This window comes from Vipera berus (assembly GCF_964194415.1).
Source record: "Vipera berus genome assembly, chromosome: 1".
NCBI lineage: Eukaryota > Metazoa > Chordata > Lepidosauria > Squamata > Viperidae > Vipera > Vipera berus.
In genome coordinates, this window is record NC_138202.1 from 135,444,391 (window position 1) to 135,467,678 (window position 23,288).

Genomic DNA, 23,288 nt, shown 5'->3' on the forward strand with positions numbered 1-23,288 from the left:
CTTGTCTGTATTAAAGACAACAGAGATATTAAAAGACAACAGAGACTTTACCTCATTCTCATACTAGGCACCAATAACTAAACATCTGTTAAATTGGAAAATGGCTTAGACATTTCAATACTTCTACATATTTAAATGAAATCCTTTATAAATTCCCTCACATTCAACAAGGTTTATTTCTATGCAATGCAGGATTGATGTCTTAACAAAGGCAATTATCAATAAATGATGTTTTTCAGGAGTTTCTGAGAAACACTTTCTGTTAACAGTACTTGGAAGCACATCCATTTACAACCTAAGAAAAACTAGAACTGTTCCTTCTTGAAGGTAAGCAGATTTTAAAAATGGGAGATCCAAAGGTAAAAATGTATTTAATTTTTAAATCCTAATGATTTGATTACTTAAGATTCTAAAGCAAGACCACTTGGAAATACTGTTGCCTAACCCAGTGTTTGAATTTTCTTATTTCAATCAATACTTTGAAGTAGAATTTGTTACAGCCTAGCCTTATTATTCAGGAAAAGTTCCTAGAATATATCAAGAGATTAAGTATAATTTGTACTTATGGTTTATGGCTAGTATTAATATTTAATAACAGAAGAAACATAATTAACATTGCTATACCAATAACATTGAATCTATCTTGATAACACAGATATTTTACCTGAACAGACAAAGAAAAATAATGCTCACATCTTTTGGGTATTTTCGTCATATGCCAAGATTTTTATAACTTCCCAGTTCCCTGACGTCAGATGTCGTATACTAAATTGTTCATTTTTGATCTGCAAAAAACAATAAATTTAACTTTTTTTTGTCCCATGACTTTCCTTAATTGATCAAAGCAATGGTTTGCAACAGGGTTAAATTCTATGGGCCCTCTTGGTATCAGTCATGATATATAGAACGCTGTAACTTGAAAGTAAGAGGAACAAATGGAACAAAACTCAAATTAACAAATGAAATGAAAAATAAAATATTTATATATATTTAGTTTTTGTAAAATAAAGAAATTAAAGATGCATGAGAAATATGGAATATATTTAGTAGGAGGCAAGATAACAAAGTATGTTGTCAAGGTGGTGATGTCAAAATGTATTTATAGATATATTTATAAGAATTCTCATAATATTGCTTGAGATTTGTTGACTGACAAAGGTATAGGTGTGCATTTCTGTATGCAAATGATGCTGCAATTTTGCCTGGGAGCATGAATGATTTGCAGCAAACATTAGATATATAATTTATAGATATATAAATTTTATATAAAAATAAGCAAAAAGCTGACTTTGTATATTGGTAAAATGTTAACTGTAGATGGGACAATGAATACACAGGCAAATGGTAGTAAAAAGATAACGCGTAGTATGAATGCTATTGTGAATAATTAATATTTATTGAAATAATGCAAAAATGGCCTTTTATAAGAGGGTGTTTCTGGATACTGTCTTGTATGAAAATATAAGCTGATTATGTCAGGAGTATGAGAAATGTAAGTTGAATGCAATGAAAATGGGCTATTTAAGTTTGCAGTAAATAGAGACAGGGCCAAGAATGAATGGAACTAGACTCAGTGCAAAAGTGAGTGATGAATAAAAAAGTAATATACCTGGGGCACTGGCAAAGAGGTAAAAAACTCAATACAGCAGCCTAAATTGCATATAAAAAAGGGTCAGGGTTTCAATTGTATAGTTGTATAGTCTGACAGCTTGAGTGTCTCCTTGCACCAGATACTTCAAGGTGGTAGAAACATATTACATTACAGAATGAGGATCAAACTAAAAAACCTCCAACTATATTTAAGAAAAGTGAATGGATTGAAAGGAATGGAATGAGTGAGAAAGTACTGTTTGGATGGTGATGGTGATGAAGATGATACTTTCCTTAAAAAGAGAGAAGATACAAATTATAACATTTGTTTTGCTAATGTGTTAGAAAAACACTGATGTCCATACATATCTATGGGTTTTTTGGAAGGTACATGTCAACAGATATCCAACTGTTAATTTCCTTAACTTCTCAATGACAATATATCCTATAGTAATCTACATGTCCTTAAATAATTCACCTGAATGGGATTCAAGGAGGCAAATATTACATTTTGTTAGGTCCTTTTCCCTTAATGTTTATATAGTTAAGCTATAAATATTTCCATGAACAAGGAACTCTATCTTGGTCTTCTGAAAATGAAAATTACAGTACGTAGATGTAATATCTCAATACTTGACTCACACAATAGCATCAGCTGAAGATATTATCTACTTGGGTAATGAAACATGTTCAAAAAACAAACCAACAAAAACAAAAACAACCAAAGAGGATTCCACAGCTCAACCCTCAGCTACAAATATTCTCTTCTATTAGCATCAATTATGTTTTAGTTTAGTAAGATGAATATACCACTTGCAGGAAAATAGAAGAAAGAACTAATGGTTAGCAAGAAATAATTCACAAATAATCTGTAAACGTTAAAAGCTGTGCCTTCTGCTAAGGCAAACAGTATTTATATTTAGCATCCATATTTGTATTAATGTCCATTGATATCAATATGAAATATATTTATGCCACTGACTTTAAACAGAATCAAACAGAGCTTGAGCACAGGGTTAAAAGTAACACTTGTCTGTCTTCGGCTCAGACTGAATTTAAAACTGTGCGCCTAGAACTGCATCATCAAAAGCTCATAGCATTTAGTGCTTTGGATAGGAAATCTTTTAATGCATGTTCCTCATCCTAGGAAAGATTTATTTCTTAATTTTCTTTGCAAAATTGATAACAATATTAGGGATATTAGGCGGCAGTTTATTCATAGTACATCTTCATTCCAGAAAGCAGAGTAACTCTAGAACTAGTGTGATCCAGTTAGAGCTCTAGATCCCTATAAAGATATATTCTGTGATAGACCATCATCTGTGTGTGTGTGTGTGAGAGAGAGAGAGAGACAGAGAGAGACAGAGAGAAACAGAGACCACTGTAACATATTGATTTGTCACATAGTTAGGGATTTATACAAGAATTTAAAAAAAATTGGGAGGAGGTTTTTTTTTAATAACATTCCTTTAAAAATAGCAGTGGTCAGTTCCTGTAACTTGGTGTTTTAGAATATAGTGGGATGCCAACTTTCATGGCAACAATGGTAGCAAATGTCAGGTTGAGGTTTTTCTGTGCAATAATTTTTGTAATGTTCACTTCTTGAACCAAACATTTACCTTCAGACAAGTGTAATATTCTATAGGAAAGATAAATAAAGGACTTCTGAAAGTGATCACCCAAGGCAAAGAAGGGATACTTATCCATGTGTTGTTTATTGTAATTTTATTGTGTATGTACTTATATCTAAACCCAATAATAATAATAATAATAATAATAATAATAATAATAATAATAATAATAATAATAATAATAATAATAATAATAATAATTAATAATAATAATAATAATAATAATAATAATAATAATAATACACCCTGCTATTCCCTGCAACACCAACCCTGTGAAGTAGGTTGAACTGAGAGACATTAATTTGCTCAGAGTTGCCCAGTGAGTTTCTGTGGCTGGAATCTAACTTAAATAAAAGAAGCTTACCTGAACATTAAACATAGCAATATGGTGGAATTCACCACGACCACCTTGTTTAACTGGAACTGTCATAAAAAATGTATTGCCATCTTTAGAAAAAACTGGTTCCTCATTCTATAAAATAAAAAATCAGAGAAAGATATTCTTGTTAAAAATTACCTCATATATGCCATCATTTTTATGATGACACATTCAAATATTGTACACATTGAAGATAAATGATATATTATGGCATAAATATGATTTTTATGCTTTTTGCTGTCTTTACAATGGCTTATAAGCACCCAGGGTCATGGTGCATAAGATGTGTGGCTACTTTTAAACAAATAAAGGGTCAGGATAATAAAGCACCAAAATAATTCAAGAGGCTATATCGTTACACAGGAAACTTTTTTTCCCTAAATAGCAATTTTAAACTGCTTTGCAAGAGAGTAAATCCTTCTTTGTGCCTTCAGGTTAATAATGTATGGATGGCTTAAGGTAAGCAGAGAACAGAGTTCATATCTCCTGACCTCCATGCATTCTGACAGAGGTCCAAAGGGAAACTGAACTTGCCTTCGCAAGGACACAAGAAGGTTTTCTATGCAAGCTGGCTCTGGGAACATTCAGAGAGACCTCCTCACCTGGAAGGAAATGCAAGTACAGGTCTCCTGACCTCCAGACAATTACTTAAAGAGGGCTATCCTCTTGGAATCCAGGACACCTTTTTACAGTGAAATATAATTGCCATTAACACTGTGGGAAACTTACATGACACTTCTGTCTTCCAGTAAGTTACTAGTGTGAATCATTGGCTATGTCTGTATTTTCTTAGGGATTGCGGACATCTGAAAATACAAATATAGTCCATGATAATCACTTCACACTTATATGCATGTGTGTGCACGTGTGAGTGTGTGTGTGTGAGAGAGAGTGTAGGCTGCCATATTAGTTCCTGTGGAAGAGGCTTTTGACTCTTTTGACTGGTGAGGTCTAGGAGAAGAGCCTTTTCTTCTGTGCCCCCTCCTCTCTTTCCCATTAGAGGTGAGATCTCCCCCCACGCTCCTGGCCTCTGGAAGAGCCTGAAAACTTGGCTCTGCTGTTTGGCCTGGGGCCCTGATAGGGGCTTGCTATGTTGGAGATGGCTGTCACGGTAGAGAAGATCCCCACCCCCACACTGTCCATCGTTTTGGTTTTCAGCTTTGTATTTAATCCTCTCGTTTTTAATTGCTTTATCTTTTTTACCGTTTTATTATATTGTAATCTGCCCAGAGCAACTTAAAACTTTAATAAATAAATAAGGAAAGCTCTGCAGCAGACAAAGCCCACTTCGTGAGACCCGTCAAATGTGGTTCCCTGACAGGACAAAGCATAATATGCTTTCCTTGCCACATCCAATAGGGCGGGATGATATACAGTAATTGGGGACAGGTGGGCCCTCTGGTAATTCAGTGCCATAGCATAAAGCAGGGGTCTTCAAATTTGGCCCTTTTATGACTTGTGGACTTCAACTTCCAGAATTCCTCAGCCAGGCATGCTGGCTGGGAAATTCTGGGAGTTCAAGTCATTAAAGGGTCTAGTTTGAAGACCCCTAGCATAACGGCTTTTAAAGATTAAAGCCAGCACTTTGAATTGGACCTGGAAACAAACTGGCAATCAATGCAGCTTGCAGAACAGAAATGTAACCTGCATCTAGATGCTTTTCAGATATTCTTCAAGGTCAGCCCCCTGTTAAGTGCATTACAGTAATCCAATCTGAAGGTGACTAGGGCATAAGTGACTATGAGCAGAGTTTGCCAATTCAGGAATGGGCACAACTGAATTCACACAAAGCTGTGCAAAAGTTTGTATTTTATATTATATACTGTTTATAATATGAAATCTTATATATTTTTGACTTTATTTTAAAAATGGAAAGCTCACGAAAGGCTATTTTGCATTATTATCATCATTTATGCAAATAGTCAAATGGTTTCTTGTCTAATGCACTGAAATTTATTAGACACTTGATTAGGCATTTGTCTAAGAACAGACGTATTATGTATTGTTCTGAAGGGAAGAGAAGCTGAGGGTCCCTTTACTTTGCTAATCTATGTGGACATGGACCAAAAGGCAGACTTTCTGTATGTGGGCCCTATCCTGTGGAACCCTATGCTCCCTTTTGGCTGGCTGATTGGATAACCATCTGTATTAATTATGTCGTTGTATATAACTTTATGTACAATATAAACTGCTGGGAATCAGAATAAGCTGGGCAGTATAAACCTGCAAACAAGCAAAGATCTATACTGGAATTTTGTTCTATGATGCCATCAGAAAAATGCAACAACTATAGAGAAGTACCAAGTCATTTTATTTTTGTATTCTGCTGAAATTACTCCCAAGCTTTTAAGAAATATTGATATTGTTGCAAATAATTAATACTACTATACCTGCTTAGCAAGCCAGACTTCAGATGTAAATTCATACTTCTAAAAACAACACAAAATGTAGTTAAGTATGCATAAATATCAAGCATTTATTTATTGGAGAATTATATGCCTAATAGGTTGCATTTTGAATCTTAAAATTGATAGATTGATCAATTTTTATTTGCTACCACAATCTTTTCCAATCTGAGTGCTTTCCAGTTATATGGAGAAGTTCATAGAAATGCCAGCAATGAGCACATACAGTAGGATAGATTATGGGGAGGCTGTGAAAGGACTGGAAGACAGAACAGAAAGTAACAATTGCAAGAGTTGGCTGACAGAAATGACAACTTAGATCAAATGGATAGAGATCTAGAATGAAGCATTTCATTAAAAGAGACTCTGCCTTAATTAACTTAAATGAGAGAGTGAGAAATTAAACAGAACTTTAACAGAATAACAGAGTTGGAAGGGACCTTGTAGGTCATCTAGTCTAACCCCCTGCTCAAGCAAGAGACCCTGTACCATTTCTGACAAGTGGATGTTCAGTCTCTTCTTGAAAACTTCCAGTGATGAAGCACCTGCAACCTCTGAGGGAAAGCTGTTCTTTGGGTTGATTGTTCTCACTGTCAGAAAATTTCTCCTTATTTCTATGTTGAATCTCTCTTTCAACAGTTTCCATCCATTGTTCCTTGTCTGGCCTTTGGAAGCTTTGGGAAATAGGTTGTCCTCTTCTCTCTGTGACAGCCCCTCAAATATTGGAATACTGCTATCATGTCACCCCTAGTCCTTCTTTTAATTAAACTAGATATACCCAGTTCCTGCAATCATTCTTCATATGTTGTAACTTCCAGTCCCTTAATCATATTTGTTGCTCTTCTCTGACCTCTTCCTAAAATCTCAACATCTTTTTTATAGTGTGGTAACCAAAACTGGATGCAGAATTCCAGGTGTGGCCTTACTAAGGCTTTATAACAGGGGTGTCAAACTCAATTTTATTCAGGGCTGCATCAGCATTGCGGTTGCCCTCAGGGGGCGGGGTGGGTGTGGCCTGGGTGGGCGTGGCTAGAGTGCGTATGGCCTACTGGGTGGGCGTGGTCAGCTCTACATCGTTCGCATCAAGGGTGCCTATGGGGGCCTGGGCAGGAGTGGGACAGATCTGAGGGTCTCTGGCAGGAGGGGGGGTCTCTGGGCCAGGGCCAAGGCAGTGGGGGCCGTTCCCTCACTGTTTCCAGGATGGCTTCGCGAGCCGCATGAAACCACTTCGCGGGCCGGATCTGGCCCCTGGGCCTTGTGTTTGACATGTCTGCTTTATAGAGTGGTACTACTACCTCACATGATCTTGATTGAATCCTTCTGTTAATGCAACTTAAGATTGCATTGGCATTTTTGGCTACTGCTGCAGACTGCTGGCTTATATTTGATTGATTGTCCACTATGAACTCTCACAGTTACTGCTATTAAGCCAGGTTTCACCTAATCTATACATGTATTTTTGGTTTTTCTGGCCTAAGTGTAAGACCTTACTTTTCTCTACATTGAATTTCATTTTGTTAGATAGGACCCAGTGTTCAAGTCTGTTGAAATCCATCTGGATCTTGAGCCTGTCATCTAGGGTGTTGGCTATTCCTGCCAGCTTACTATCATTTGAAAATTTTGATGACTTTACCTTCTATTCTCTCATCTAAGTCATTTATGGAGATAGTGAAGAGTACTGGGCTTAAGATAGAACCTTATGGTACCCCATTGCTTACTTCCCTCCATGTAGATGTAGTACCATTAAGGACCGCTCACTGAGTATGGTTTGTCAGCCAGTTAATTTGTCTTAGTTTGAATTTATATCACACTAACCATGAGCAAGTGAATGAATTTTAACTCTTGGTTCCTTAATCTTGCCCAGCTGTGTGGAGCTGGTCATCATGATACCTGGCTACCTATAAAAGCCTGAATGGTTTGGTTGTTTGGTTTCTATTGTACCACCTGCATTGTATAATTCCAAATGACCCCCTAAATTAATGTTATTTTAAGGATGTTAAGTGCCCTCCATTCAGGATATGTGGGCTTGAAAGCAAAATACTTCATCCCTATGAAACAGCCTACTCCAGAACATTTGATTGTCACCCTCTCAACTGCCTTTTAAAAAGACAGTGAAAACAGAACTATTTGGAAGGATATTCACTATGCATTGTTACTAAAAAAAAAAGACCCCTAAGGGTTATGATTGTTGTACTCCTGTTATAACTGAAGATAATGTTTTAATATATTTTTATGGGAGTATCACTGCAATTGGGGGCTTGCAAACATACAAATACCTCTGAAAATAGAAATCCATATATTGGAGAGCTCCAAGATTTCTGAAAGCATAATTATGAACTATTGCGCATACTTAAATTAGCTGCAAAATTGCATACAGCTAAACTCCATTTGACAAAAAATGTACACAAAAGTGTAGGTTGTTAAACAGTATTGTAAGTAGTAATCTCTTTCAAAGTTAATTTTCTGTTTGGTTTTTTTAAAATTTGAACATGGGTTTCAACAGCATTTTAGGAGGGGGGAATCTGTAACTTCATAAAGGCTGCTAATTTTTTGCTCTTCCTGCAGATTTTCATGATTCTAGTTTTAAAGAGGGGCACTAGAAGAATTAAGAAAAAATCATACTTTTTAAATTAAATAATTTATGGAGCTAAAGAAAAAAAATGAATTCTATAAACAAAATGCCAAACAACTATCAGGAAAAACAAACTTCTTTTTTTTAAAAAAAAATACTGTATAGTATAGTATTTAATGTGTGCCTATATATTTGGATATGTGATGTCGATATAATGGAAGAAAACAAATGATTATCAACAAATATCAATTTATGGTACTTTTGTAATGTAATGCAAATATGTATTATATATTTAACATAGTGTGAAGTTATTTAGGAGTATCACAACTTTTTATGTATTGTTAATGAGGATAAAATGCTTTGTGGGTTTGGTCCCTTTGAATCAGTGTTGATTCCTTGTGATTTCCTGAAGATATCCCTGAAGTTTTCTTGGTAAAATTTTCAGAAATGATTTTTTTACTGTCTTTTTCCTGGGTTTGAGAGAGAATGACTGGCCCAAGGCCACAGCTGGCTTTGTGCCTAAGGTTGGATTCGAACTCACAGTCAGTTTCTAGCGTGATGCCTTAGCCACTACACCAAACTGAGTGTCATTAAAACAGTATCCTGTTTTTAGATACAAAATCTAAAAAAACCCTGAAATCTAAATTATTCAAAACAGGCTCTATAACAAAAGAATTTTTAAAAAGCAGAACTAGAAAAACAGCAAACAACAAAAGATTGAAGTTAAAAAGAAATGAAAAGAAAATACACTCTCAAAAGAACACAGTAAGACTTCATTCTAGCTACTAAAGTGAAAATAATAAAATCATATTGATTTAAATTATCAGAGTCATTTTTTTTCCAACTACAAATTAAACTGATCATATTGTCTGATTTTCTACACGATAATACAAGAGCTGACCTTACTTGGCCAGAGTTTAGAGTCTGGTAGAACATCTGTATTATTTTCTGATCAACAGAGGCAGGTTAAACAATTTGCTTAGACATAAATTACTAGTTTGCCATTAACTCTGTTGAAAAAGAGCACCTTGCTGTTGACAGTATTATGAGACTCCAGAATGATCTATTGTTATAATACCAGTAATTGCTCCTTCATCTCCTGGATAAGTGCTGCCAAATATCCTACTGAGAAGTCAAACTGTTTCCTTACTCTGTTTAGCTTTGTCAAATAAAGAAACTTTTGGAACCCAGAATAGTTTTGTGGATACCCAGCTGTTCTCCCTGCCTGATTTTCTAGCTCATGGAGTTGCAATGAAGAAAAACAGTATCATCTGTTAATGCACAGAAATGAGCTGAACACAAAATAAACCTCTAAAGCTTGTCCTATGCACATAAGAGCCATTGTTAAGATGTAAGCTTAAAAATGAACAAGACATATCATACCATACTACAGGCACCAGTGGTTGTTTCACACATTGTAAGGATGGATAGATTTTGTGGCCTGTTTAGCCACCTCACCACTGTCTTAGTGTTGCTCACCCACTTGACCATCGTTATATAATATTCTCTACAACAGAAATGGATGTTAAAATACAGGAGTTACAAGTAGTTCGTATCAAATGTTTTAAGATATACAAGACATTGAAAAATTGCTCTAGGCCCACTATTCATATTTAATATTAAAACATCATTCAAAATTGACTTTAACCTACTCAGAATATATAGAAGAATAACTCTCATGCTGTTTTGATCACAATGCTTTGCCTTATAGTTTATCAGATTAAACAGTACACAAACACATGGACTTAACCCTCAAGTCCGTAAGCAAAATGCCAACATGGTGCCAGGAAAAACAAGAGATAGCATGGTTTGTATTTAGGGAATTGGACTGTGGAGTGCATGGAAGATGACCTTGGGCCAGTCATTTTCTCTTAGCCTAATCAACAGGATTGTCACTGTGGGTGGAAACTGAAGAATGGAGTATTATCAATGTCACTTTGAGCTTCTAAATGAAAGACAAGACATATGAACATAACAATATCATACTAATATTCAATAATTTTTGGCTATGTAAGAGAATCTACACATATTTATGGTTCAAGCCAGAGGTCCCCAACCTTTTGGGCACCAGGGACCAATTCCGTGGAGAGAGGTTTTTCCACGGACCGGAGGGTGCATGGTTTGGTGTGCTGCCTGCATCTCGCAGATGGCACTTTGCTTGTTTGAGCAGACCGCTTGGTGGCATGCCATGGCCCGGTACTGGTCCACGGACCAAGGGTTGGGGACCCCTGGTTCAAGCTATTCCCTCTCCCTCTAGAAGTCCTATTAGATTGTCATGCAGAATTAGTTATGTAGGCTAGTTTTCATTACCAGCTCTACTATCTTTAAAACTTAGAAATACTTAAGTTCTTAGTTGAATACATGCAATAAAATTGTTGCCTTTTTTAGTGATCCATAAGTATGGGACTTCCTGCACTTATATTTCCACTTACAAGAATATCAATTCACGGCAAAAGGTAAAACAATATTTTAGAACAATACATCTGGACTTCTGATGACATTATGACATTTAACAATAATTTGGCCACATCATGACTCAGAATGTTTCCTTATTATTTAATATTTTGAAATAACTTTGTACTTTTCCATTATTTCAATTCGATGGTTACAATCGTTATTATTTACAGGTAGTCTCGACTTACAATTATTCATTTAGTGACTGTTAAAGCTGCACTGAAAAAAGTGACTTATGACTAGTCACGTGATAAAAAAATTGGGTGCTTGGTAAGTTATGTAGTTACCAGTTGCAGTATCCCAGGGTCATGTAATCACCATCTGTAACCTTTCCAGCCGGCTTCTGACAAGGAAAGTCAATTGAAGAAGTTAGATTTGCTTAACAACTGCATAATTCCCTGAAGGACTGCAGTGATTCGCTTAACAATTGTGGCATAAAATGTTGTAAAATGGGATGCAATTTACTTAATTTTCCTTGCTTAGCAGCAGAAATTTTGGACTCCATTGTGGTTGTAAGTCAAGCACTACCTGTATTGTGATATTTTTTTTCTTTCTTATAAATTCTGGAGTCCTATAAAAAAAACACTCCAAAACCTTTAAACCTATTGTTGACTAATATCTGACACATGCTTAATAAAAATAAGTAGATACTAAACTCTAAAAAGAAAAGAGATTTGTATTATTATTCTGTAGATAGATATATTTTATACTCCAATTAACCTTAAACAAATTGTATTAGATCAATTTCACGTTTACACATCACCTTCATACTGTCATTTGGTGCATCCAATATAACACTTATTTCAACTGTTTTGTTTATTTGTGCCTGTGTGTGGGAGGAGGAGGAGAAGTTCAAGTCTCCTGGGACATCAGGTATATGAAAGAGCAAGCAGAGGCACTTTTTCAAATTGTAAGAGGTAAAGGTAAAGGTTCCCCCGCACATGCGTGCTAGTCGTTTCCAACTCTAGGGGCCGGTGCTCATCTCTGTTTCAAAGCCAAAGAGCCAGCGCTTGTCCGAGGACGTCTCCGTGGTCATGTGGCCGGCATGACTAGATGCCAAAGGCACACGGAGCACTGTTATCTTCCCACCATAGTGGTCCCTATTTTTCTACTTGCATTTTTACGTGCTTTCGAACTGCTAGGTTGGCAGAAGCTGGGATGAGTAACAGGCGCTCACTCTGCTACGCGGCACTCGGGATTCGACCCGCCAAACTGCCCACCATCTGATCGACAAGCTCAGTGTCCTAAACCACTGAGCCACCACGTCCCAATTGCCTAGGTATCCCCTCATTGCCTTTCATTGTTACACGTGTCTTTTTCACATACATTTATATACACAAAGGCTCTTCCCAGTCTTACCTCCTCAGCTGACCAGTGTTGATCAGCTGAGGAATACTGGCAGTTTCTATGGTGATACAAATATTTCAAAGTTTCAAAAATAGAAAGTGCATAAGAAGAATCCCTGTAAAAGAACTGCAAAACTGCTGCTTCAGAGGTTTCTCCTGGCTATTCTTGCCTGCATACTCTTTGAAAGCAGCCATTATGAATATGGGAAAAGAAATGGCTCATTATACAACTCCTTGAAACAAATTGTATAACACCAACTTTTTTTTTTCCTTGTCCTGAGAAACAGTGTATGCGCTTGCAGTAGTGGAATAAAGAACAGGACTTATCTCTGAAATCTTGCAAATTGGAAGGGATTTTTTTTCTTTTCCTCTTGGTATGAATTGGAGACAGGCTGGGAAAAGGTTAGGACCAGGAACGAAAGGTGGTGGATTGTCGATTTTATTTAGTTTTATTCATTTATAACATAAAATGTGAAAATACAACAGCAAATAGTAGGGGACAACAGTAGAAAAAGGGAAAACAAAAAAAGTGTGAAGAAAGGGGAAGGGGAAACAAAAGGCATTGACTTCTGACTCTGTTGCAGTAAAATCAGACATTAAAATCAAATCTCAACTTTTTATATTTCTATAGTAGTATGCACTAGCCATTTCTGTATCGGCAAATCAGTCTAATTGGTAAAACCCAAAATCATGATATCATTTTTTCCACCTCAAGTATTGTTATAATTGATTCACATTTTCCAATAATTGATTTGATGGAAGATAACACAAAAATAAATGAATTGGAATATTTAGAAGCTGCAAGAGGTTCTTCTAATTGGTTATAAATGGAAAGATAATCCAAGATCATGTGACTAATTCCTTCTACCTAAAAACATGTTCTGGAAAATGTCTTGAGCTAATGGAAGGCCTTTGCATGAAATACAATAAACCATTTTGGTACATAAATCTACTGTCACAAAAATAGTTGTATAACCCTGTTGAGGATGAATGTAACATAATCCATTGAAACAGGATTCCAAGGTCCAGACAGGGAAGGGCGTGGCTGAAGTAAATTGACTGACTGTGCAAGAGTAGTCTTGGTCTGTCAACAGATATGGTAGGATGAAACATAGTTCTTGATATCTGCTGTCATCCTTAAGCATCAGAACTCTGAGTGCCCAATGAAAACTTTTAAAAGTCCAGCAATTTGATTGCCATGGTAGAATTGTGGCATCTCTTCCTTGAGAGAAGAAGAACATGCTGTTTATGAAACAACTTACATAGAGGATAAATCAGTCTGTGGTCCTCTGGAAATTGTCTATATGACATATGAATCTTATTGTTGCAAATAGGCTGATCCAACAGATGTACTGCCTATTTCTCTCCCCGTAACCTTACAGAAGATCTATACTCAGGGAAGGGGCAAAATTGTTTGGCTTCCAGATTGTGATAGAGAGGGTTGAGCATGGAAGATTATATTCAGATTTTTGTGACAATTTATATGGTGATTTGTTTTTAGACCGAGCAATATACGTGACATTAAATTTGAAATGGAGAAAAATGTGCCCACCTGATCTTGTAAGATATGATGGACTGTGCTTTCTATAAGTGTTCCAAATTCTTCAGATTTCTTTATTGAAAATGCCACAGTTCCTTTGAGCTGGGAAAAGCAATTTATAATAAAATGCATAAAGCAGGAGATCTTCCTACACATTTTTGATGTTTGGAAAACGCCTCTTAATGTTGCATCTGTTGTGTCTGTTTACACAACAAAAGGATGAGAGGGGACAGGATGTCTGATGACTCAAGAATGTCACTTGAGACAATTTGAACCTCTGTCCCCTTTTTAGCAGTTAACAGTCTTCTGGATCGTGCAAAATCATGGAGAATATTTTCTAGAAACTTGGAAAGCCCATAAAAATAGTGGGCATTCTTCGGACTTCTAGATGCTTGCAATAAGAATATGGACTGTACTTTTGCAGGATCCATTTGTATTCCCACTGTAGAGATCTAATAACCCAAATAGTCCACTTGGAAATATCAAAAACACCTTTCCACCTTTAGTAAAAAAATATTATTTGAGGAGTCTCTATAAGCCATTAACACAAATCTTGTGTAAAAATGGATGCTCTGAAAACATCAGCATGCCATCCAAGTACAGCACCATATATTTGACAAAAATATCAGAAAATATTTCATTGATAAATCTGGAAAGACAGCAGGACAATTATTCAATCAAAATAGCACCATGGTGAATCCCAATTTGCCATGCTTGGTACCAAAGGCAGTTAAAATTCATGGCCCTCTTTTCAAATCAATGAAAAGATGTGCTTTCTGAAGGCTGTTCAGCAGATCTGAAATAAGAGGTAGCGGGTAGCGGTTTCTAATGGTACAGAGTTCAGAAATCTACATCATGAATAGTCTTCAAGAAATTATCTTTCTTGGATACAAAAGACCTAAGTACAGATGCTGAAGATGTACAAGGGAAAATGAATCCCTTCTTCAAATTGTCATCCAGAAGCTCTTGTAAGGTGGTCAGTTCTTGAATAGACATAGGATAGTGTCTCTTAGTTGGAATCTGGGCTCCTGACTTCAAGTTAATTATGTAGTTACATGCTTGATAAGGAGGCATGGTAATTGTGACTTCCAATGAGGATTTATGATGAATTAGTTGTCTAGAAAGGAGCAGAGATGGCATTGTGGTGAGATCTGTGGCCAGATGGTGATTTCTGGCTGGACAAAACTCTTTGAATAAAGGAGATTTTCTGAGATATTCTGCTTGCACTCTGGACAATTGCTAATGAGTAAATTGTAGAAAATGAGGTTTTTGCAGCTGGCTGATGAGTAGAGTGCTGGGAGTTAAGGCATTTCCACCAAGCTTATAGGCACATTGTAACTTGTATGGACAAAGTTCTGCTGAGCCTCATTTCTTAATCACTTTTGGAAACTGCTTTTTAACTGCTTTTTAACTGCTTTTCAACTATTAGGAACAAGCCTTATAACATGCACCAGGTGAATTTCCTTTAATTCCTAGTGAAAGAAGTTTCAAAAATAAGTTTAAGAACATAAAAAAATCTCTTTTTAGAATAAACAGCAAAAGATGATTAAAATCATTGATTTAGGAGTGTTACAAGATTAAGGGTTTAAAAGAATTCAAAATACGATTTTGAAATTAATATTGTCCTGCTTCTGGTTTCAACTGCTGACTCAAACACTGCTGCTATATCTCCCACTCTACTGAAGGCCAGGAGATAATAGCATGCAAAAACCAAAACAAAGTCTCAGATGCTTGCCTGAATGAACTGCTTTCAAATAGAAGCACACAGAAGAATCGTGTCCAGAATCAGTCCAAAATTCCAAAAGCTAGGTCAACGTTGCCAGCCAATCCAAAAGCCAGAGGTTTAAGGTTTCTTACATGAGCAGGAACGTTAGGGCTGGAGATCAGACAATTGCTTCCATGAGGGATCATTGATCAGAGCTGTGTCATTGATCATTGATCATTGATCAGAGCTGCAACCAGCTATCTTTAATCAAGAGATTTACTGCCTTGCTTTGCAGGAAGCCTGAAAGAATGATGTTGCTCTGCTCTTCACTCTACTCACCAGATATAGGGGCTGGGGGGCCTGATGTCATCAAAATCACCTGATTCTTCCACCTGTTCCTGGGTTTGATGAGCCTCAATGTCTCCTAAGGCTGATACTCTACAGGTTCTGTTGGAGCCTCTTCTTCAACATCTGAGTTGTCTGAGTCTTGGATCATGACACTCGAGGGAAAATGCTGTTGTTTTGAATTCTTAAAAGAAAAAACGATAGGATGGGAATTTGAATGCTGGACACTTGAGGGAACCAGAAGGAACTAAATATTACAGTTAAAAGAGAAAAATGCTTAAATTTGACTTACTAACATAGAACGGAGCAAATACTTTAACACTGGAGATATTGGAGGATATTTGTAAGCAATGGATCCAGAAATTAATCTTAAAAGTGTATGCCATTATAGATTTTCCCCACGTAGGACCTACTTTTTATTTTTATTTTTACAGATCAACTCAGTGATCATCCATTGGTACAGCAGGAATTCATCCACCGGCTCGATGCCCAAGACTGGCAACATGGGCTGAAATGGAGCCCAAAATCACCAAGCCACCTTTCATGCTACAGGTAGCATGTCCTTAAAAGATATTTTGGAGTAGGGACACATTTTATCAGACAAAACCGAGTTTGATCTGAAAGCGGATTTAAAAAATAGCAAATTGCAAGACTAATATGGAAAAATATGTTAAGCTTGATATACACGTGAAACTAGCTGATATCTTAATAATTAAAAGGGTTATATAAATGGCAAACCAAAAGAGCAATGGATAACTATATTATTTTAAGTTACAAAAATGATCTGTTTAATTCTGAATAATTCTGTGAAAAGGGACAAAGAAAAAACTGAAAGGAAAACAAACTGTAGGACATTAATTAAAGAGGTCAAAGATCAAGATTGTTAAAAATAAAAGGAAGGAACATAAACTGGATTTATTTGATCTAAGTTAAAATAGCTATGTTATTTCTGGTAATTGTTACAATAATAGACTTTTACTGACCAGGACTGAATCATACAATTTCAAGGATCTGTTTATAGATAGGAAGACATTGTTGTATTTTAAGATAAGGTGTTAAAATTGTTGATAGTGATTTTGACAAATGGGGAAAATCACTTCTTTATCTATTTCTTTTCTTTTTCTTATCTGTATTTCTATATATATATATATATATATATATATATATATATATATATATATATATATATATATATATATATATATATATATATATATATATATATATATATATATATATATATATATCTTTGTAAATTATTTTTTCTGTTCTTCTGCACTTTATTTTTTTGAAATTTTTTAACTGTAATATTTAGTAAAATTATTATAATAAAAAAAGAGAGTAATTCCTTCTTTCCCCAAACATCACCAACTCTATGCCCTTTTCTGGTAAGGAAGAGGATTACCAGAGCTAAGAAGAAGGCAAGAATAAAAACTTTGCAAATCATGCTGCTCACACTTTTGATAGGCCCTTGCTGCCAGTGGATATCTGGATCATTATTTTGAGCCCAATCAATGGGGCATGTAAGTAGGTTGAGATAAAATGGAACGGAAATAATTCTGTAGGATCATTTATTATCAGTTATAAAAGTATTGCACATTGCAGATAAAAGCAGGTCAATTGTTTCCACAAATCTCTGTGTCAGCAGTTTAAACTGTAGTATTATCTTATCTCTGACATTGGCTGTGCACCTGAATCTAGAAGAATGGAGAGTTGAATTTTTAAGTCTGAGAGTGTACAAACTGTAACAAGAATAAAATATGTTCTTCTGCTGTTGGTGTCTGAACTCTTTACTGCCTGAGGCTCTCTGTTGAGATCTTAGGAGGGGAGTCTGTGAGGTTCTCCAAGATGATACTCTGGAATGATTAGCTTGCTACACAGCCCATAGTCCCATAGTTGTGGCACTTAATAACTGATTCAGAGATCTGTACTTTAGCAGTACAAGTCTTGGCTAGGCACCCTATGGCTCCACAGTAGATACAAAAATGGTTGTTTCTCCTCTGTTTTTTCTACTATGGACAGGAAACTGCTCTTATATACTGCTTTTATTTGTATGGATTCTCTAGTGCTGGCATCTACGGATTCCAGACTGGGGATAAGGATGCAGAGAAGTTGTGAAACTTTCCATATTCTTTCCTCGGTGTCTCAACTTTTTCAATCTTCCATCAATATTGTAAGTCATTTGAATGAATTGGGTGGTTATAGAAATACATAAATAAATTAAAAAAAACATCCCACAGACCATGTTGACAGTATGCCTTGTTCCACTCTTCTCTCAGTTAATCAGCAAGTCCTTCTCCAAACTGGTCAATCAGAACAAGATCATTCCATTCCATATTTCTGTCTTATGACTGAAATCTGGTAGATACTCATGAAATTTGCCTGCTTTAGCTTATGAAACTCCTGAACTTTATTTATTTATTAAATTTGTTTGCCACCCATCTTGCCATGAGGCAACTTGCTGCAACTCTCCTTGCTGAATCATCAAAAGATCTAATATTTGAATGAAGTTCTGGTAAAAGTCCAGCAATGGATCATTGCTCTTAATGAAAGGCACAGCTCAATTGGTTATTCCTCCTTTCTGCAGACTCAAAGACAAGGCAACATTTAAGCATTGTTCAGGACATTCTGTTGTCCAACCCACTATAAACAATTCACATGGGTTGTTATAGTCAAAAATTGATCTTGAAGTCCCCCAGAGTTCTCTGACAAACTTCCAGGAGAATAAGGTTGATTGGGTGGAAGGCTCTTGAATCTCTTCCAGCTGAGTGAAGTTTTGTTACAATTTCTATGTTAGATGTACCACATCATTGTGCAGATTGTTATATGTATATTCACTTGCTGTTGATGTTGTAACAATGTTTCAGCAACTCATCTTTTAGAAATGGGATGCCTCGAATATCAAATGAGCATTTCATCCAAAGCAAAGATGTTTTCTATTATAAAGTAGTGAGACTTTCATCTTGAAATAACATCTTGAAAGCCTACTAGGATATTCCCTTGTCCCCTCTTATACCAAAGAAAATCAGAGTAGTGGTTTTTTTTCCCTTCTGTTCCTCTCTTCCTTCCCAAGACTAAGTTGATGTTTACCTAACAGTTCTTGCATTCCTCCTTTGTTGTTATTTATCATACTCCTTTATAATACTTTTGTGAATAGCTTCATGTTCTTCTAAAAATTGTGTAATTGCTCTTGAGTATTACCTGGTTAACAAAATATAATAAATTGCAAAAGTGATTATAGTATGATTTTGTATAAACAAAATTTAAGTACCAGATTTGATACTAATACAAAAAGAATTTCTGTAAATAATAGAAGCTGTTTGTTGGTAGAATGATACCAATGCACAGAATTCATCAGGATAGTAGTTTACAGTAATCTTTATAATTACCTTTGGACATAAAATGCTATCATCTTAGCAATCAAGACTTGATTTAAAAAGGATATCAAAGAAAGGCCCTTTGTCTTTCAAGACAATTACTTTGCCAATATTCTTGATTTTGAATTTTTGTGATGTTTTATTTAAATCACATAGCAATTTTTCAAGCTTGTCATGATACTTATCCTCGTATGCATTTCTAGGTGAAGTAATATTACATTTTCCATTTCTATTTAGTTTGATTACAGTTTGGGAATGGCATTACCAGTTAACATAGAATTCTTCTGCTGGATGTGTTTGTTTATCAGAACACTGTTTCTACATGCCCTTGTTTTTATTTTTCTTTAACAACTGACACTATGTCATCTGAACACAAACAGTAAAAAAAATCAAACGTATCAGAAATATATTGTTGCAGACTATGGACTTCTTTCAATGTGTATAAAATAAAGGGTCAACAGACCTCAATTTGTTCTGGAGTGGGTAAAAGAAAGAGAAATATAGCCTATGTCTTGGATTTTTAAAATATTTTTCAATATGTTTTTGGTTTATCATGTCCAATTCCAGTTTTCTATAACTAGGGCATTATACAGTACTTTCATAGGTAAAATTAAAATTGATTTTCCAGGGAGGTACACACTCAGGCTTTGTGATATGACAACAGAATGATTGCTTAAAACCATTTGCAACTCAAACAGAATGTATCAAATACATGATTTCATTTAGTAAGCTTGCACAAACCCACAATTTAAAAAAAAATAGACCTGTTATCTACTTAGATATGTAATATTTGTTGTTTTTGCTTACTGCTTGGAAAATGCACTATTGGATATAATGTATTTTGAATCTGATGATTTAGAACACACCCCTGTATAATCTACACATTTGCAATAAGATCTAATTGTAAAAAATCAATTTTGTAATAATTTTATTGAAAATAACATATACACATCAAGCTAATACAAACTACAAAAACAAAAAGGTAAAAATTGAATGTGCAAAAAAGGGGGGAAAAGAAAGAAAGAATCCGTCCTGGTGAATATAAACAACTTTAATTGCCATCACTTAAAATACAACAATCTTTTCATCCTGTATCTCACCTCATTCTCTATAAACAAATCTTTAAAATTTTATTCCCCATCCTAATCAGCAAAAGTTCATTCTAGATTCTTTGAAATCCAGAAAATTTCCCTATCTTGTATTTCTTTGATAAATGCTTTTGCTTTGATTTTTAATTTGAAATTTAGTTTATTTAAAGAAGGGACGCGGTGGCTCAGTGGGTTAGGACGCTGAACTTGTCGACCGGAAGGTCGGCAGTTTGGCGGGTCGAATCCCGAGTGCCGCGTAGCAGAGTGAGCGCCTGTTACTCGTCCCAGCTTCTGCCAACCTAGCAGTTCGAAAGCACGTAAAAATGCAAGTAGAAAAATAGGGACCACTGCGGTGGGAAGGTAACAGCGTTCCGTGCGCCTTTGGCGTCTAGTCATGCCGGCCACATGACCACGGAGACGTCCTCGGACAAGCGCTGGCTCTTCGGCTTTGAAACGGAGATGAGCACCGCCCCCTAGAGTTGGAATCGAGTCGACTAGCACGCATGTGCGTGCGGGGGAACCTTTACCTTTTACCTTATTTAAAGAAGTGGTCAGTTTTCAGAATCAAGCATTCTTTTAATGAAAAAAGAAAGACCACTTTAATTCAGTGATTATAGAGTTTGGACTTTAAATATGGTACTTAGAGAAGTTTTCTGAAGTTCTAATCTGTTCCATTCATTGTTGCAAGCCTAAACATAAAATCTTGTCAAATTTAATCAAATAATGCTGCTTTTCTTTCAGTCTGCATGCACAGACGTATCTCTTCTATGAAAGATTATCTTTTCATATCTCTTTTATAAAGAATGTAAAATGCTTTATAAAAATTTCAATAGATCAATTTTATAATAACATTTTCATTATATTACCTAAAATCAACCTATAAGAATTTTTTGAAAAATGGATCATTATTAAGGTTCGTTGTACAGTCAGCCAGATGATTAGACTGGATTTGGCGCTTTTATCCATCTATCGAGTCCTTCCCAAGCCCCAAGCAGAAGATAGGGTTGCAGGATATAAGCTGTTCCAAGTAAATCTGCATTTTGCAATTGACTGATGGGGATTTTGTCAATACTGATAGTGTTCAAGTGGTGCTCAAGATATTTTGGGATTACACCTAAGGTGCCTCATTAGTACTGGTACTACCTTTGTTTTATTTGCTATGTTCTATTTCTAATTTTCAGAACTTTGTATTTTGTGATTTTCCTCATTTTCTCTATCTTTTATTCTGCTGTCTCCAAGTATTGCAACATCTGCTATCCAGATTTTTTTTGTCTTTCTTATTGGCAGTTGTTAAGCCTGGAAGTTGCCTGTTTGGAGTCTAATGTCCCAGAGCACTTTAACTTCTTTATTTTCTATTATCTTGTCTTATTTTGTGATCCCACTTGTTCTTACTTGCAGGCAAATAGATATTTCTTGTAGATATTTCAATGCACCATTGTTGCTACTGTCCCATGTTATTGTTTGTAGTGGTCTTCTTGCAACAGCTAATTAGTTGGTCGACTGTTTCTTCAGCTTCTTTGTAGAGGCAGCATTTGCTATCTGTTGCTGAGTTCTCAATTCAAACTTTGTATGCATTTGTATACAAGGTGTGGTTTTCTGCAGCTAGAATTACCCTCCACCCCATCTCTTTCTTCAACTTACCTGCTAGTAGCCCTTCCAGAAAATGTTGATTCCTGGTGATTGTCTGGACTGGTTCTTGCAGTTTTCTTGGCAAGATTTTCAGAAGTTGTTTGCCATTGTGTTTTCTGAAGGCTGAGAGAGAATGATTTGCCCAAGGTCACCCAATTGGCTTTATGTCTAAGGCAGAACTAGAATTTGCCATCTCCTTTTCTTTTAGTCACTTAACCACTACACCAAGCTGGCTCTCTAGTTAAAGTATAGTAGGTTGAATATCAACTTCAACTATGCTTACCTTGATTTAAAACTGTCTGGTGGCATGAGTTCCAAAGTATGTGTTGGGCCATATAGATTGACAACATACAGCTTTACTACTGGATTCAGTTCACCTGCCTTTTAAAAAAATAAATACATTTCAGTACTGATGAAATATGAATGAAATAATTAAATACAAGTCACATAGATATCTCATTGATATTCCATGACAGAGAATATACAATATTGGCATATACAATAAGACCTACATTCCTACAAACTTATTTTATTTTCCTTTTTTTGTTGTGAATACAAATAACTGTATAAAATACAAAAAAGGGACGATGCTTTTATAAGGAATAAAAATAATTTAAAAAGTTCAATATGCAGCAGCTTGGTCCAATAGCAGTCATAAATACTACTAAACCTGCCTAGTGAAGTAAAACATTGGAAGACATAAAGTCTTAGTCTATATTATTAGATCATTTGCTTCATAATTAAGGTGAATCTAAAATGAACAGAAAAATTAAATAAAGGTTACAATTTATTAGCAACATAAATCTGCTCACTACATAATAAATTATACTAGACTTTTATGATTTCTTGATCATAAGCTTAATTGAATCTTAAATTTTATCCTTTGTTCTGTTTCTTTTTGTACTGTACAATTTAGAAATTGCTACAGAAAAGTAATATAACAGTTGTAGAAATTAATTCTGCTCCTATTAAAAACATAGGAAAAAATCTACTGATGTATTACATTTAATTTTACATGCTGTAAAGTCATCTAACAATTTCATATTTTTAAAAATTCGAATGTAATAAAGATAATTATCAAACAGATCCTAGTCCAGAGTAATACGTTACTTATTCATTTTCTAAAGTTGCCCACTGACCAAATTACTCTGGGTGGAATGTAAAGGGTTAAAAACATAAAAATAAGTAAAAACAACAATAAAAAAGAAACCATGCTGGGGAGAGAAA

At 35.5% G+C, this 23,288-nt stretch overlaps 1 protein-coding gene across 4 annotated transcripts in view; it reads right to left on the reverse strand.

Moving 5' to 3' along the window:
- DPP10 (dipeptidyl peptidase like 10) overlaps window positions 1-23,288 on the reverse strand; it is a 420,223-nt gene that overhangs the window by 45,458 nt on the left and 351,477 nt on the right. For all 4 annotated transcript variants that reach the window (XR_014026226.1, XM_081326185.1, XM_081326184.1 and 1 more), the window contains 5 exons: window positions 22,345-22,442; window positions 9,961-10,084; window positions 5,991-6,029; window positions 3,586-3,693; window positions 694-785 (listed from right to left, as the gene is read on the reverse strand). Coding sequence is in view for 3 of the 4 variants with exons in the window: in XM_081326185.1 (XP_081182311.1) it covers window positions 694-785; window positions 3,586-3,693; window positions 5,991-6,029; window positions 9,961-10,084; window positions 22,345-22,442 (461 nt within the window). In the remaining variant the exon portion in view is untranslated. The remainder of the gene's footprint in view (window positions 1-693; window positions 786-3,585; window positions 3,694-5,990; window positions 6,030-9,960; window positions 10,085-22,344; window positions 22,443-23,288) is intronic.